The 14,819-nt window shown below is 40.9% G+C and overlaps 2 protein-coding genes across 2 annotated transcripts in view; both read left to right on the forward strand.

Annotated features, from left to right (window-relative positions):
- Window positions 1-4,766: 4,766 nt before the first annotated feature.
- ythdf2 (YTH N(6)-methyladenosine RNA binding protein 2) lies at window positions 4,767-13,546 on the forward strand. The gene is made up of 6 exons (XM_031758327.2): window positions 4,767-4,962; window positions 5,184-5,208; window positions 6,427-6,506; window positions 7,433-9,130; window positions 11,647-11,712; window positions 12,052-13,546. Exons 1-6 carry the CDS (start codon window positions 4,936-4,938, stop codon window positions 12,073-12,075), a joined length of 1,920 nt encoding a protein of 639 aa, XP_031614187.1. The 5' UTR covers window positions 4,767-4,935; the 3' UTR covers window positions 12,076-13,546.
- A 433-nt stretch (window positions 13,547-13,979) lies between these two features.
- Window positions 13,980-14,819, forward strand: part of si:ch1073-358c10.1 (mitochondrial peptide methionine sulfoxide reductase) — a 55,202-nt gene continuing 54,362 nt past the window's right edge. The window contains exon 1 of the mRNA XM_039603829.1: window positions 13,980-14,124. The gene's annotated coding sequence lies outside the window, so the exon portion shown is untranslated. The remainder of the gene's footprint in view (window positions 14,125-14,819) is intronic.

Genomic DNA, 14,819 nt, shown 5'->3' on the forward strand with positions numbered 1-14,819 from the left:
AACTCATGGGAAAAGAAATGGAGGAATGGTACTGATCATTTGTGATAATTGGATTTCTTGGCCTTGCCACACACAAACAAACAAAAAACAACAACTTGATTTTAGTGCCCAAGTTAAATTGAAAATTCAATATTGTGTCTAGGTGTCCATCTTGTGGCAAGAGCATGAAATGGCAAGTACTAGTGTTGGAGTATTATCCTCTGAAACAACACTAGTGGGTGATAAAGACCTAGAAAAACTAAATAGTGTCTGCAAATGATGGACAACTGGATGGTTTGTTTTTTGTCAGAGGAAAACAAAGTTTTGGTTTATTTAGGGAAGTTCCAATGAGTTTCAGCTGTCTCTGAGTGCCCCACACAGTACATTCACACAGTACTCAGTACTCACACAGTACATTCATTCATTCAGAGGCTCAGCTTACAACCAGGCAAACTAGGCAATTGCTAAGTGCCCAGGGGTCTGTGGGGGGTCTCCAAGGACCAACAAACTTTAAAATACAGTAGTAGCAGTATGCAAAGTTTGCAATGACAATAGTGGAGCCACACTTGACTCCACTCACTCTGTTGCAAGTAGCCTGTGTGATTCAGATTAGCACAAATCAACAAAACAGCGGTGTAGTTTTGTAGCGACGAAAGAAAAACAGCAGTGAGTGCAGCAGATAGCAACAGTTAAATACAGTCCCGATTCAAAGTTTAAGATCACTTGAAAAATGTCCAAAAAAAAATCATATTTTGCATTGTTGGATCTTAACAAGGTTCCAAGTAGAGTTTCAACATGGAACAAGAAGAAATGGGAGTGAGAGAAAACATTTTTGTTTGTTTTTTTGCATGCAATCTATTGAAAACAACGCTTAAACTGAAGCAGGCTGTTTTACAGCTGAACAAAAGTTTAGGACCACACCTCCAAACCCCCCCCATAACAGAAATCAAAGTTCCAAACATGAACTCAGTAATGAGTAGCTCCACCGTTTCTGCTGATCACTTCAAAAATTCATTGCAGCATGCTTGATGCAAGCATTTCCATGAGGTGAGTGGGAACATTTCTCCAAGTTGTGAACATGGCTGCACGGAGGGCATCTACTGTCTGGAACTGTTGTCCATTTTTGTAAACTTCCCCTGCCATCCATCCCCAAAGGTTCTCAACTGGATTTAGATCAGGAGAACACGGAGGATGGTCCAAAAGAGTGATGTTATGATGCTCTCTGCAACATCTGGACATAGCCAGCAGCCATTTGACACCCCTGCACCTCCTGAAGCTCCATTGTTCGACTGAAGGAAAAAAGCATCGCAGACCATTATGGCACCCCCTCCACTGTGGCGCGTAGAAAACGTCTCAGGTGGGATCTGCTCGTTATGGCAGTAACATTGGAAACCATCAAGGTTAAATTTTTTCTCATCAGAGAATAAAACTTTCTTTCACCTTTCGATGTCACATGTTTGGTGCTCTCTTGCAAAGTCCAAACGGTCAGTTTTGTGGCTTTCAAGGAGACGAGGCCTTTGAAGACATTTTTTGTTTTTGAAGCTCTTCAGCCTCTGATGTTGTCTGATGGTTATGGAGCTGAAGTCGGCACCAGTAACAGCCTTAATTTGGGTCGAGGATCATCCAATGTCTTGACGGACAGCCAACTGGATCCTCCGGCTGAGTGTTTTTGGGTCTTCCACTTGACTTTTTTGTTCCGTAATTCTCAGGATCATTTGAGAAATTCCAAATGTCTTACTGTGTCCCACCTCAGCAGCGATGGCGCACTGCGAGAGATCCTGTTTATGCAGTTCAACAACCCGACCAAAAAGGGAAAGTTTTTTGCCTTTGCCATCAGAAAGTCATGACAGGGTGACTACCTGACAGAAAATGACAATGAATCCACATTTTTTGCACAGATATGGCCTTTTAAAGGCACGTGGTCTTAAACTTTTGATCAGCTGTAAGACAGCGTGTTTCAGTTTAAGCGTTGTTTTCAATAAACTGCATGCTAAAAAATTTTTTTTCCTCTCTCTTCTCACTCCCATTTCTTCTTGTTGCAAGTTGAAGCTCTACTTGGAACCTTGTTATAAGATCCAATCAAGCAAAATATGATTTTTTGCCATTTTTTTAAGTGGTCTTAAACTTTTGATTGGGACTGTACAATATTAAATAACTAAACTGCTGCCAGATTAGCCTTAACTTTTGGAGGAGAAACACCTGCTACCCACTAACGTCACAGTATTTATTTTGCTCTCTTTGACATTTAATATTATTTAACTAAGCTAGCAGAGCAGCCAAGGGTGTCCAGCTGTGGTGGCTGTGACAGTGAGTGCACAATTTCTTTTGATGATGTCAGATTTTTTAAACCATAATTTTAATGAATAGTGGTTGAAGGGGCCACCTGCGAATTTTTGCCTAAGACCACTATAGACTCTAGAATCGGCACTGCATTCATTCATACCTCCAACCCGTACAATCACAGACTTCACAAGCTTGTAGCCCACACAGCAGCTCCCCTGGGGCAGGCTGGGGGCTTCTCTGAAGAAACACGTAATTTTGCAACCCACAACATTCACTCTGGAGCAACCTTCCGCTCTATTGATTTGGAAAGCAGTGATGAAATGCAAAAACAGCATGAAAATGATTTAAAAGTGCAACTGTTTCAGCAGAGAGTTTTGAAAATAAATTCCTGGGTAAGTAACAGTTATATAACAGATTAGTTTTTAGGTTTTTTAAATTAGAAATCCTGATTTCCTGATGTGGTTTTGTTTATCAGAATCAGAATCAGAGATTTTATCAACCCCAGAGGAAAATTGTTGTCATAGCAGCACATATACAGCAACCATCAAGCACACATATATATGTGTGTGTGTGTGTTAGTTAAGCCCATAATTATTCATACCCCTGCCGAATTTTGACTTAAAGTTACTTTTGTTCAACAAGCAAGTTCTTTTTTGAGCAGAAATGACACAGGTGTCTCCCCAAAGATAATAAGATGATGTACAAGAGGCATCATTGTGGAAAAAAATATTTCTCAGGTTTTATTTATATTTTAGCAAAAACTATCATGTCCAGAATTATTCATACCCTTCTCAATAATCAATAGAAAAAAGCCTTTATTGGCTATTACAGCAATCAAACGCTTCCTATAATTGCAGACCAGCTTTTTGCATGTCTCCACAGGCATTTTGCCCATTCATCTTTAGCAATGAGCTCCAAATCTTTCAGGTTGGAGGGTCTTCTTGCCATCACCCTCATCTTTAGCTCCCTCCACAGATTCTCAATTGGATTCAAGTCAGGACTCTGGCTAGGCCACTGCAAAATGTTAATGTTGTTGTCTGCTAACCATTTCTTCACCACGTTTGCTGTATGTTTTGGGTCATTGTCGTGCTAAAATGTCCACTGGTTCCCAAGGCCAAGTTTTTCTGCAGACTGCCTGATGTTGTTGTTGAGAATCTTCATGTATTGCTCTTTTTCATGGTGCTGTTTACTGTGATTAGGTTCCATGGTCCATTGGCTAAAAACACCCCCAAAGCATTAGGTTCCCACCACCATGTTTGACAGTGGGGATGGTGTTCTTTGGGTTGAAGGCTTCTCCATTTTTATGCCAAATGAAGGCAACATCATTGTGACCAAATAATTCAATTTTTGTTTCATCTGACCATAACACTGAAGACCAGAAACCTTCTTCTTTGTCCAGATGAGCATTTGCAAAGGCCAAATGAGCTTTTGCATGCCTTAGAAGTGCCTGGAGAAGTGGCGTTTTCCTTGGTCTGCATCCGTGGAACCCAACAGTGTCCGTTGGACTGTCTGCCTTGAGACATTGCCACCAGCAGAGCCCAGATTCACCAGAATGGCCTTGGTGGTGATCCTTGGATTCTTTTTCACCTCTCTCACTATTCTCCTGGCCAGCACAGGTTTCACTTTTGGCTTCCGACAACGTCCTCTGAGATTTTCCACAGTGCGGAACATCTTGTATTTTTAATAATACTTTGCACTGTAGCCACTGGAACTTGAAAACATTTGGATATGGCCTTGTAGCCCATTCCTCACTTGTGAGCAGCCAGAATGCACAGCTGCAGGTCCTCACTGAGTTCCTTTGTCTTAGCCATGAATGTCCACAGACCACCTGCAGAGAGCTGCTGTTTTCACCTGTTGAGTTGATCAAAACAGCTATTTCCAATTAATCAGGGTAATTAGGATGCTTTAGAACAGCTTTGACTATTTGGAATGGTATGGAACTTTGGATTTTCCCAGAGACTGTGACAGTTTGTAAAGGGTATGAATAATTCTGGACATGATACTTTCTGCTCAAATGTAAATAAAAGCTGAGAAATATTTTTTCCACAATGATGCGTCTTGTACATCATCTTATTATCTTTGTGAGACGCCTGTGTCATTTCCAGTTAAAAAATAACTTGCTAGTTGAATAAAAGTAACTTTAAGTCAAAATTTGCCAGGGGTATGAATAATTATGGGCTTAACTGTATATATATATATATATATATATATATATATATATATATATATATATATATATATATATATATATATATATATATATATATGTGTGTGTGTGTGTGTGTGTGTGTGTGAAACATAAATAACATATTTATGTTATTTTGTTATGTTGTATTCTACATCCTACAGTCGTTTTATAAGAAGTTTATAACTCAAAGATCTTTCAGATGTTGTTTTATAATGAAAATAATAGCCTCTAACGTCACCCTGGCTCCTCCACACCAATGGGGGGCGCACGTTTTTTGTAAATAAATACCATCGTGGGTTGACGAGGGCCGCCCAGCCATGTTGAGGAGTCTGTCAAGCAAACTGCAGCCCGCCATTGTGTAGAACCAGGCTCTGTAGAGAGATAAGGGTGCTTGGCTGAAACTCTTCAATAGCTTGATAATTATTTCACCCTGCCGCTTTTATTTAGGAGTAAATACAGTTACACAGGCTCCGGGGGGGAAAGACATGTCAGCCAGCAGTCTTCTTGAACAGGTAAAGAGAGGTATTTTCTGAACATTTACGGGGGCCAAATTTCTCAGCATCGCGACGGGCTAGCGAGGATAGCTTAGCTCAGAGGCAGCGGCTCAGTAGTGCAGTAGGCCTGACCACCTGCTAAAGGAACTGACTGCTGAAAATATATCTCTTCATCTATTTTTTCCCCTTCCTCTCTTCTCATAAATCAAACCTTCATGAATCACCTGGACCCAATCCAGAGACCGAAAGGCCAAGCTAATAAAGGTAAGAACAAATATTATCTAACGTTGTCGACTTGGGTTTGAGAGAGTGCGGAGCTTTTTATGTACCTTTCGCTTTAGAAAATCTTGCGTGCGCGAACGCAATAGCTGGCTTCCTAGCTGCTCGGGTAGAATGGGCCTCTGTGTACACGATTTAAAGGTTTTCATATAATTTGCAACTTGAGTGAAACGCTTAATGATACTGTGTTTCAAGTTGGGATTTTTCCGGCTTTAAACAAAGCAATTTTGAGTGTCCTTTACATCCCAGAAATCACACAGGTTCTCACAGGTAGCTTTAGGCTAGCCGTCTCCAGAGTGGCTAATGTTAAATGGCAACATGAGACACATGAGCATCCTTTTCCTGGTTCTACTTTTAATGCCTTTTATCACCCACAGATGCGTGGAAAACACCTTACTGCTCAGTGTCTTTAATTATCAGACATTATGAAATTTCTTTTGCAATATTAGGCAATATTAGGCTACAGGTGACACCATATAGCACGCTGGCGACCTGGCTAATGTTAGCCAACTCCGTCAAGTTGAAAGGACTCTTGGCGCTTGTTAACATGGAGACGCTAGCGTGCTAATGTTAGCTGGTTGCTAGGTTAACCAAAATGACACGTCTTCCGACATGCTTTTCCTGTGTCAGAAAGGGCCTCGCGCTTTCCCATCATTATGCTGTCACACTGTAATGATGAATAGACACATTGAACACGTAATTTTTATTTTAATTCTTTTTGTCCCTTTCTCCGGAAAGCTCTGACAATCTCGTGTTTTCCAGCACATGAACATCACCTGTAACAGAGAGCGCTCTTTAACTCGCGAGGCGGGGGGGGCGCACATACATGCACTACTCGTCTACCTGCATTTTAACATGCATTTTTTTTCTCTCGAAGTGGTGTCAGTATTGGTTTTACCTATTATTTTAATGTGTCTATTGCTGTGGGAATCTAAATTTCTTTAGTGCTATTTTATGCTAGTATGTGACCACTTCCAAGTCCATTTAATTTTTCCTGGCCCTGATTCAAATCATTGAGCATACTGTGTAATCTGAAGCATACTGAGCAATTATTGCTTTTTTTTTTCTTTTTCTAATTTCAGGGAGTGGTTTTGTTATGTAACGAGTGGCGTTGGTGCTGATGTTAATTGCCTGATAATGTCTAACCCATTGTACCTCTGGGGTTGCACAGACCTGTTAACACAAGTGTTGTTTTATTTACAGTGCAAAACGGAGCTGTGACCCAAAAGGATACTTTGAATGACGATGAATTTGAGCCTTACCTGAATACTCAGGCCAGACAGGTAAATGTTTTCCCAGTGTGTGAGGTTTTGTTTTGTTGTTTTTGTTGTTTTGTTTGTTTTTTTTTTTCAAATCTGAATCTTTTGCTTTTTTTAAGTAGTCCATTACTGGCTTATCCTTAAATGTTCTTAGTTGAACACAAATCTTTTGTTTTATTGCACCGAAATTCAGATAAATCTGATAAAGACTAACTGAAATTCTGGTTTAAGGGAGTTAAAATGGTGATGTAGAGATCAGCTGATATTCTCTATTTTGCATCCACCACAAGTTTCATGACCGTGCATATCAGAATAAATATATACTAGTTACTGGAGTCTTAACACATCTGTTAAACCCAATTTCAGCCATATTATTGATTGTAAGTAAACCTATAAAAAAGGTTTACTTTGCACATTCTTGTTTTGATTACGAAGAATATTAATGTGCATCTCTTTATTCATCTTGGATTTTATTGCTTTAATTTTTGTTAAATGTGGTTGTTCCCTGTCCAATAACTAACACACGTGCACATGCACTGTGAAGTGGGCTGTAGAGGAAAATAATAGAGCCTGTCTTTTGGTCCACTCAGAAGAATAGCTGTCCTTATCTTCTTCCAAGACACTCTAAATGGTGGTGGGGGAACAGTTCATTGTTTAGTTCTGTTTATTTATAGATGAGTTTAAAGGAGGAATAGCGAGAGGATTGTTTACATTGTTGTCATTGTTGTTACAATCCGTGGTGAGCAGTGACAGTTCAATTACTTGACTTATTTTTACTGTGGTTTCACTCCCTGGATGAAGAACAAGTTGTGCTCATGTTAAGAGGAGTGTTCAGCTGTTAATGTTACAAAATATGTTGCTTTAATAATTAAATGCTAGGCTGCTTTTTCCACATTTTTTTTTTCTTTTTTTCATGTTGTCACTAAATCAGATTTTTCTATTCCATTTAGAGCAATGCCTATACGGCCATGTCGGACTCGTACATGCCCAGCTACTACAGCCCCTCCATAGGATTTTCCTACTCCCTGAATGAGGCAGCATGGTCCACAGGTGGGGATCCTCCTATGCCTTACCTGGCCTCCTATGGACAGCTGAGCAATGGGGAACCCCACTACCTCCCGGACGCTATGTTTGGCCAACCAGGCCCCCTGGGGAGCAACCCATTCCTAGGTCAGCATGGCTTCAACTTTTTCCCCAGTGGCATCGACTTCTCAGCATGGGGCAACAACAGCTCTCAGGGACAGTCGGGGACACCGCAGAGCTCTGGCTACAGCAGCAGCTACGCCTATGCTCCCAGCTCACTTGGAGGTGCAATGATTGATGGACAGTCCCCATTTGCACCTGCTGCCAACGAGCCCCTTAACAAGGCACCTGGTATGAACAGCCTGGACCAGGGCATGGCGGGGCTTAAGATAGGTGGTGCTGCTCCTGGTGGTAACGGGGACTTGGCGCCTAAGGTGGTTGGCTCTGGATTACCTGGTGGGGGTCCCCTAGGCCCTGTATCATCTGTTGGACCTCCCAGCATGCCTCCTGTCTCAGTTGCCCCTGCCAAGCCTGCCTCCTGGGCTGATATTGCCAGCAAGCCAGCCAAACCCCAGCCCAAGCTTAAAACTAAGGGTGGCATGGCTGGTGCTAATTTGCCTCCTCCGCCCATTAAACACAACATGGACATTGGTACTTGGGACAACAAGGGCACCATGCCTAAAGCCACCACTCCTCAGCAGGTGCCCCCTATTCCCAGCAACGGGCAGCCGCCCAATCAGGCTTCCCCGCAGCCTGGAAGTACTGCTGCGGGGAATCCACAAATGCCCCTGAGCAATGGACAACTGGTTCCACCTGTTTCCCAGATGGGTCATCATCAGCTTCCACCCACTGGGCAGCCAGGTATGGGTCAGATGCCCCCTCCTCCTCTCTCCCAGGGTGGTCCTCCTCCACCAAGCCAACAGCAGCAACCATCTCAACCTACCCGCTGGGTCCCACCACGGAATAGGGCCAATGGATTTGGGGATACCAGTGGGAGTGGTACAGGCCAGTCACCCCCCTCTTCTTCAGGAGTGGGTGTGGTTCCAGGGGTCCCTTCGGAGCCTCACCCAGTTTTAGAGAAGTTGCGTATGGTCAACAACTATAACCCGAAGGACTTTGACTGGAATCCCAAGCAGGGCAGGGTGTTTATCATCAAGAGCTACTCCGAGGATGACATCCACCGCTCCATCAAGTATAACATCTGGTGCAGCACGGAGCATGGCAACAAGAGGCTTGATGCAGCTTACCGTTCACTGGGTGGTAAAGGACCACTTTATCTTCTGTTCAGTGTCAATGGGAGCGGTCACTTCTGTGGTGTAGCAGAGATGCGCTCACCCGTGGACTACAACACATCTGCTGGCGTGTGGTCACAGGACAAGTGGAAGGGTCGTTTTGATGTGCGTTGGATCTTTGTTAAGGACGTTCCCAACAGTCAACTGAGGCACATTCGACTGGAGAACAACGAAAATAAGCCAGTGACCAACTCTCGGGACACACAGGAGGTGCCACTGGACAAGGCCAGGCAGGTGCTAAAGATCATCGCTGGATATAAACACACCACTTCCATCTTCGATGACTTTTCTCACTACGAGAAGCGTCAGGAAGAAGAAGAGTGTGTGAAAAAGGTAACAAAGTCACTGTTGAATAAAGTGAATGACATAACAAATGAATGAAAAACGAGTGTGATCTAAAATCAAAAAGGTGGAGTGTTTGAAGCCTGTGTATGTGTTTGTACAACATTGATTTTATGCATTACAAAGAAACGGTACAATACAAGCATTTACAGATGGGCTGAGAGCTGATTTTGATGTGCTTATATGGATTAGAACAATTTGTCATCTTTTTTCTTTTTTCCTCTAGCTTTTATTATGTTCTACCTGTTATCAGTCACATGTAATGTTCTGCTTTAAGAGTGGACAGCAAGAGAAAACATATTTACAAAGATAAAATAGATAACATGCATGGTGTATAATTGTGTAATACTAGCAACTTTAGCTGTGAACAAGATAACACTGAAAGTTGCTGTGCTGCCGAAACTATGGGAGATGTTGTCCCCTTTACTGCTTTATGATATTGATAATCTCTTTATCTTATTAGAGCATGAAGGTAGCAAAGCAAAAATGGAAAAATGTCAAACCGACAAGGGAAATTTGTTAAGTTTATACTGGGATCGTTCAATGTTTTTTCTAGGGTTGTTTCTTTCTTTTTCAAGCAAGTGCTGTGTTTTGTTCTTTTTTTCTTCTTCCTTTTGTGTTTTACACTTTTATTTTATTTTATTTTTTATTTATTTATTTTTGGACTACAGATGCACTGATCAGGTATTTAGTCTTGATGCCAAAATAGAGACCTTGTCTTTAGTCAACTTCTAAATCCAATACCTGCATTAATTTAATAAGCCCTGTTATGAAGAACACCAGGTGTGATATAACATTGCTTTTCTAGCTAAATGAAAAGTAAAAAATGTATCGATTAAAATTTACTCAGTTGTCCGTTATTGGAAGGATAAATGTCAATGGGACCTCTGCCCTCTCCCACTAAAAATCAAAAGGGAGTCAAATTAAAAGGTGGGGAGGAGGAAAGTGAGTGCTTAAAGTAGTTGCATGCTTTCATGTTGGTCAGATAAGACGGGGGGGGGGGGGGTTGTCGTCATTTTTAATCATAATTATTTTGCCTCCCCTGTTAGTTTCTCTCTTCTTGTGAGCCCATCCTCACACATGGAGTTGAGAAAACGGGTGAAGGAAAATGTTACTCAAGTTGGGTACGACTCATGCCACTTTTGTGTTGTCGACTCATTTGACCAGTGTCAGCTGGATCACAGCTAAGCCACAAACTAGTGCAAGCACACACAACGTGTTGGTGTAGTAAGCAAGAAATGACTCCATACTGCCAGCCCTTATTTCATCTTGTGTGTTTCCTCTCTTTGGCAAGTGGATTACATTCAAAATATGGGCGTATCAAGGTGGAGACAGTTTTTAAATTTACATAAGCATACTCAGTATTGGAAATTACATCCACCAATCTCCAAATGCTTGTTGATTTTCTATTTGTTGGGTAAATCTAGGGACAGTTGTTTTATTCAGTGTCATCTTTAAGTTTGCAATGAAAGAAAGATCCACAATGCTTAACATCTGTCACCGTTGTTGGGCCACAATGCACCCACATAGCAGTAGCAGCACATAGCAGTTGAGTTGGAACCTTCTTTAAATTAGCCCCGTAATATAAATATTTTTTTTTTTTTTTTTTTTTTTAATGGTGTACACTGGCATTCAATAGATGCCTCTATTGACATGATGTTGCGTTTTATTTTTCAGAGCTGCTGTGATTGAAAAGGAGCACGTGTAGCTTGCTAAAAACCCAAATGTGCTCTCTGGAGGTTACGATTTAGTAGCTATAAGCTTGGATAGATGTAAATATAACTAAAATAACGAGAGGAAAAAAGCAAAAACTTCAAGTTTTCATGAATACCTTTGTCTACACAATGTTTATGCTCGAATACATAACCAGCTCAACTATTGGTAGAGGTGAATTTGCAGTATGTATTTTATATTAAATTTTATTGGGTACTTTGGCTTTCTCCTTCGCTTGATGGCAAGACATCTGTTCAGAAATGAATGTAGCACTTTAATTACATAGTTAATGATTTTTGCAGGAGGATAACTGCTCTTTTGTGGTCTCTGTAAGAAATGCAAAACCTTTTAAATTTTGTCCCAGGTGTTTGAAATCTTAAAAACAGCATTTTATGGGTTTTTTTGTTTGTTTTTAATCTGTGCTGATTTGTTCATTTTGAGTTGTCATGTTTACACCCAGACTTGAAACTAACTAAGCCACTTAATTGAGGACAGTAAACCTGAATTAATTGCTTACTGATAAATGCACACTTGAAAAAGATTCATCTAGAGTACATTGTTTTATATATGTCAATTTGAGATTGAGATGGACAACATTTGGTTTTATCTATTTTAATCTGTTATCTGTATATAGAGTAATCGATATTTAGCTGTTGAGCTAGGCCTCACGCAGAATCTGCTCTGTTTCTAAGTAATCCTTTGGGTCAAATTACTGAATGATCTTACTACAAAGACCTGGCTCTTTCAATCTGAAATGCTTCAGTTATGCTCAGTTTTTGCTTCTTTTGCGACAGGTGGAGGTCCAAGGCAGTGAGCCATATCCCAGCAACCCAAACAACAGAAGTCATTACAGGCTTCAGGTAACTATTCTGAAGAAATTTAGCCTATTTTCATACTTTGAGTCTGTGCCACTTGGATGTTTTTCACATACATTATGTGCTTGATATTTTGGTAATACTTTGTGTATTAGATGTGCCTGTAACGCTGCCAAGTTATCGAGCTTTTCCTCCTTGAAACCCACATCTGTTTAGGTTGTCGTTTGCAAACAAGAGCTGTGGTTTTATGAAACAATTAAAATGTGTATTAAGTGGATGCCCACATTTAACAAGGGAAACTGGAAGGATCTATTGCAATGTGCCTATATTTTGTATGATGAAATTTCTGCTTTGTGTGTAACACGCTGTCCTTTCATGTTCTAGGAGCGCCAAGGACGAGTCAAGTAACAGTTGGTGCTTTGGTCAAAGACTGCAATGGCCCCCTTAAAGCCCTCTCTACCCCATTACATCATTACATCCAGATCTCTTAAAGAAATTCTAATAGGGGTGAAGAATTAACAAAGGACAGAAACTAAATGAAGACTTTGATTTCTTTTGACTTTAAAGACTTACTTTGAACTTGTAGTAAAAAGAAAAGGAAACAATTATTCATAGGACTACAACTAAATGCATAGCATCCTTAGGTGAATTTTTTTTTTTTTTTTGCCCTCCCCCATTCCACTACATATGCTTTCTCCCCTTGTATGCTGCTTTTTTCCTTTTTGAAATGAAAGGATCAGCTTCTGGTTTTTTTGTTGTGGTTTTTTTTTTTTTTTTTTTTTTCCCCTTATGGTCCAAGAACAGATCTGTAATTCTCACTGAAACACACAAATCAAATAGAAGTTGTAGTGTTGACTAATAATAGTGTCCCAAAGTGGAAAAATGGGCAGTGTGTCTCATTTTCTTTGTAACCCCACCCCAATCTGTCTTTTGAGGATGCTCAAATCTTCATCCGGGACCCAGCAGAGTTTCCTCCTCTGTGGATTTTCATCGTAGGCGTATGCCAGCTACGCTCACTCCAGAATCTCTCTACACGCTTGCCATGTTTTTGTTTGAGAGGACTGCAAATGTTCAGAAGGCCCTTCATTTTGTTTTCCCAGTGTGTTGGATGGAGTGTGTGGGGTGGTAGGGTAGGGAGGATCTAAAAGGGGAGGGAAGGGGTTTAAGAGTTTGAAAGCAAAAGAAATGTTAAGTTGATGAGCCTTGCTCACTGTATAATTTTTAAGGTCTAAAAAGAAAAAAATGGGGCCCTCTGTTGACAGTCTTTGGACCTAATTTAACCCCCCCCCTTTTTTTTTTTTTTTTTTTTTTTTTCCCCTTCCTCCTTTCTCTTGGACAAGTTGATTCGTTGTTGCTATGGGCTGTTTTTTGTTTTTCTCTCCTTCCTCCGTTTTCTAAAGACAGTGATGCGAGTGGCCTTGACCCCACTCTTTCTATTAATCAGTTCAAAAGTAATAAATGTGGTATATTAAGCAGAATGGTGTGCATTCCCCTTGTTTGGAAAGCAGTTTTGTCATGCAGCATGTCTGTGCGTTTAGTTGTGTGTTTTTTTTTTTTTTGTTTTGTTTTTTTTTTCTCTCATATGGGTATATGAATGTTTCTTCCTGCCATTCTTCATCCTCCACCGCCCCCTCCCCTGTTTATCCAAGCTTCGATCCACACTGTGCTACCCTGCATTTCTTACCTCTCTACTTTCCAAACCCGCCTTTGTGCTACACACTCCCGGATTCCCGTTTCTGCTCAGCCAACCATACATACTATATCACAATCAGCTTCGACCATTTTCAGAATGTCATTGTTGGTGAGTAAAAAGCGCAAGGTCCTCTTTCAGAACTACTGGCTTTTATTTGTGGCATAATAAAGATGCTCCACAAAGTCATGTGTGGTTTCTCATTGGGCTTTGCTTTCCCCCCCCCCCCCTCCTTTAGTGATATGTGGGCTGTTTATACAAACATGTCTGTCTGCATTGTCTTTTTGCTGACAGCAGGCAGGAGTGCCATTTGGGATGCACAGAGTATACAGTAAGATTGTTTTTAGTGTTTTGTTTCATCTGTCGCTGGGCCAGACACCACTTGTATGGTCTACTGGCATAAAAGACTGCAGTGTGTACAGTACACAACACATGATTTGCAGCTCATTAAAATGAACTTGATCGTATTTAGTTTCCGATTCTGCGCACTGAAAGTGAGCAAAGAACCGGAAAATTGGTTCCTCTTACCTTTTGATATGGCGGAAGTAGAGTTGAGGAAATGTGATGTGCAGCTGTTTAACGTGCAATCCGCCATTTTCTCTCCTTTGCTGCTTGCATTGATCGTAGCGGACACAAGAGGGCGACACAGGACTATTTACTGATGCTTCAACGTGATCAAGGACGAGGTTTCTCAGCCCGGGCTCGATGGCGTTCCGAAACTGCTCTCAGTATCAAGGCCTGCTGTGACTGTATTTGCTCTGAGATGGGTTCGTTGGTTATTTTATTCTTCCTGACAGTTTTTTAATTCCTCCAAAAACTACTGATAATAGAAATGCCACGTGCTCTTTAACCCTCGTATTCTGTGTTTTTGTGAGACCTAAAACGCTGCCAACAGATGAATAAAGAGGAAGTGTAGTCTACGAAATTTCAAATGGATCTTTAAAATTGAAAAGCTGGCAGATAAAATTAAACAATTTAGCCTATTTCTGCACAGATAATGTGACCACTGCAAAAGAAAGTCGTCGGTTTTTAATATAAACGCGTCCAAAGAGCCATTCAATATTTTTAGAGCTTATGCGGCTTTACACCAGTCTTCTTACAAACACTGAAAATATGGTATGCTGTAATTGCGAAACTCAATTACTACTGCTTTATTTGCAGCCGTACACGACACATTACATTCATAACTGACTTAATATAGATTCCATAGTCTGTCAAAAGACTATACTTCATAACTTGATTTATTTAGAGGAAGGGGTCGTTGCTTCAGTTCAAGTCCTCTTTCCTGCACACTGCCTGGTAAGCTGTAAGGAACTGATGGTGGTGGACAACATAACTACAATGTGCTCATATATATATATATATATATATATATATATATGTACACAATGTAACAGAGAGAGGCCTGAGAGGAAAATATGAGGCGACAACGGGCGAGCATCCTTTTGCTCTTTGGGATGAA

Source organism: Oreochromis aureus, linkage group 19 (assembly GCF_013358895.1).
Source record: "Oreochromis aureus strain Israel breed Guangdong linkage group 19, ZZ_aureus, whole genome shotgun sequence".
Classification (NCBI taxonomy): domain Eukaryota; kingdom Metazoa; phylum Chordata; class Actinopteri; order Cichliformes; family Cichlidae; genus Oreochromis; species Oreochromis aureus.

Coding starts and splice junctions, on each gene's coding strand:
- ythdf2 (XM_031758327.2), top strand. CDS start 4,936: ATGTCAGCCAGCAGTCTTCTTGAACAG. Junction 4,963..5,183: donor CCAGCAGTCTTCTTGAACAG/GTAAAGAGAGGT, acceptor GACCCAATCCAG/AGACCGAAAGGCCAAGCTAA. Junction 11,713..12,051: donor GAAGTCATTACAGGCTTCAG/GTAACTATTCTG, acceptor TTCATGTTCTAG/GAGCGCCAAGGACGAGTCAA.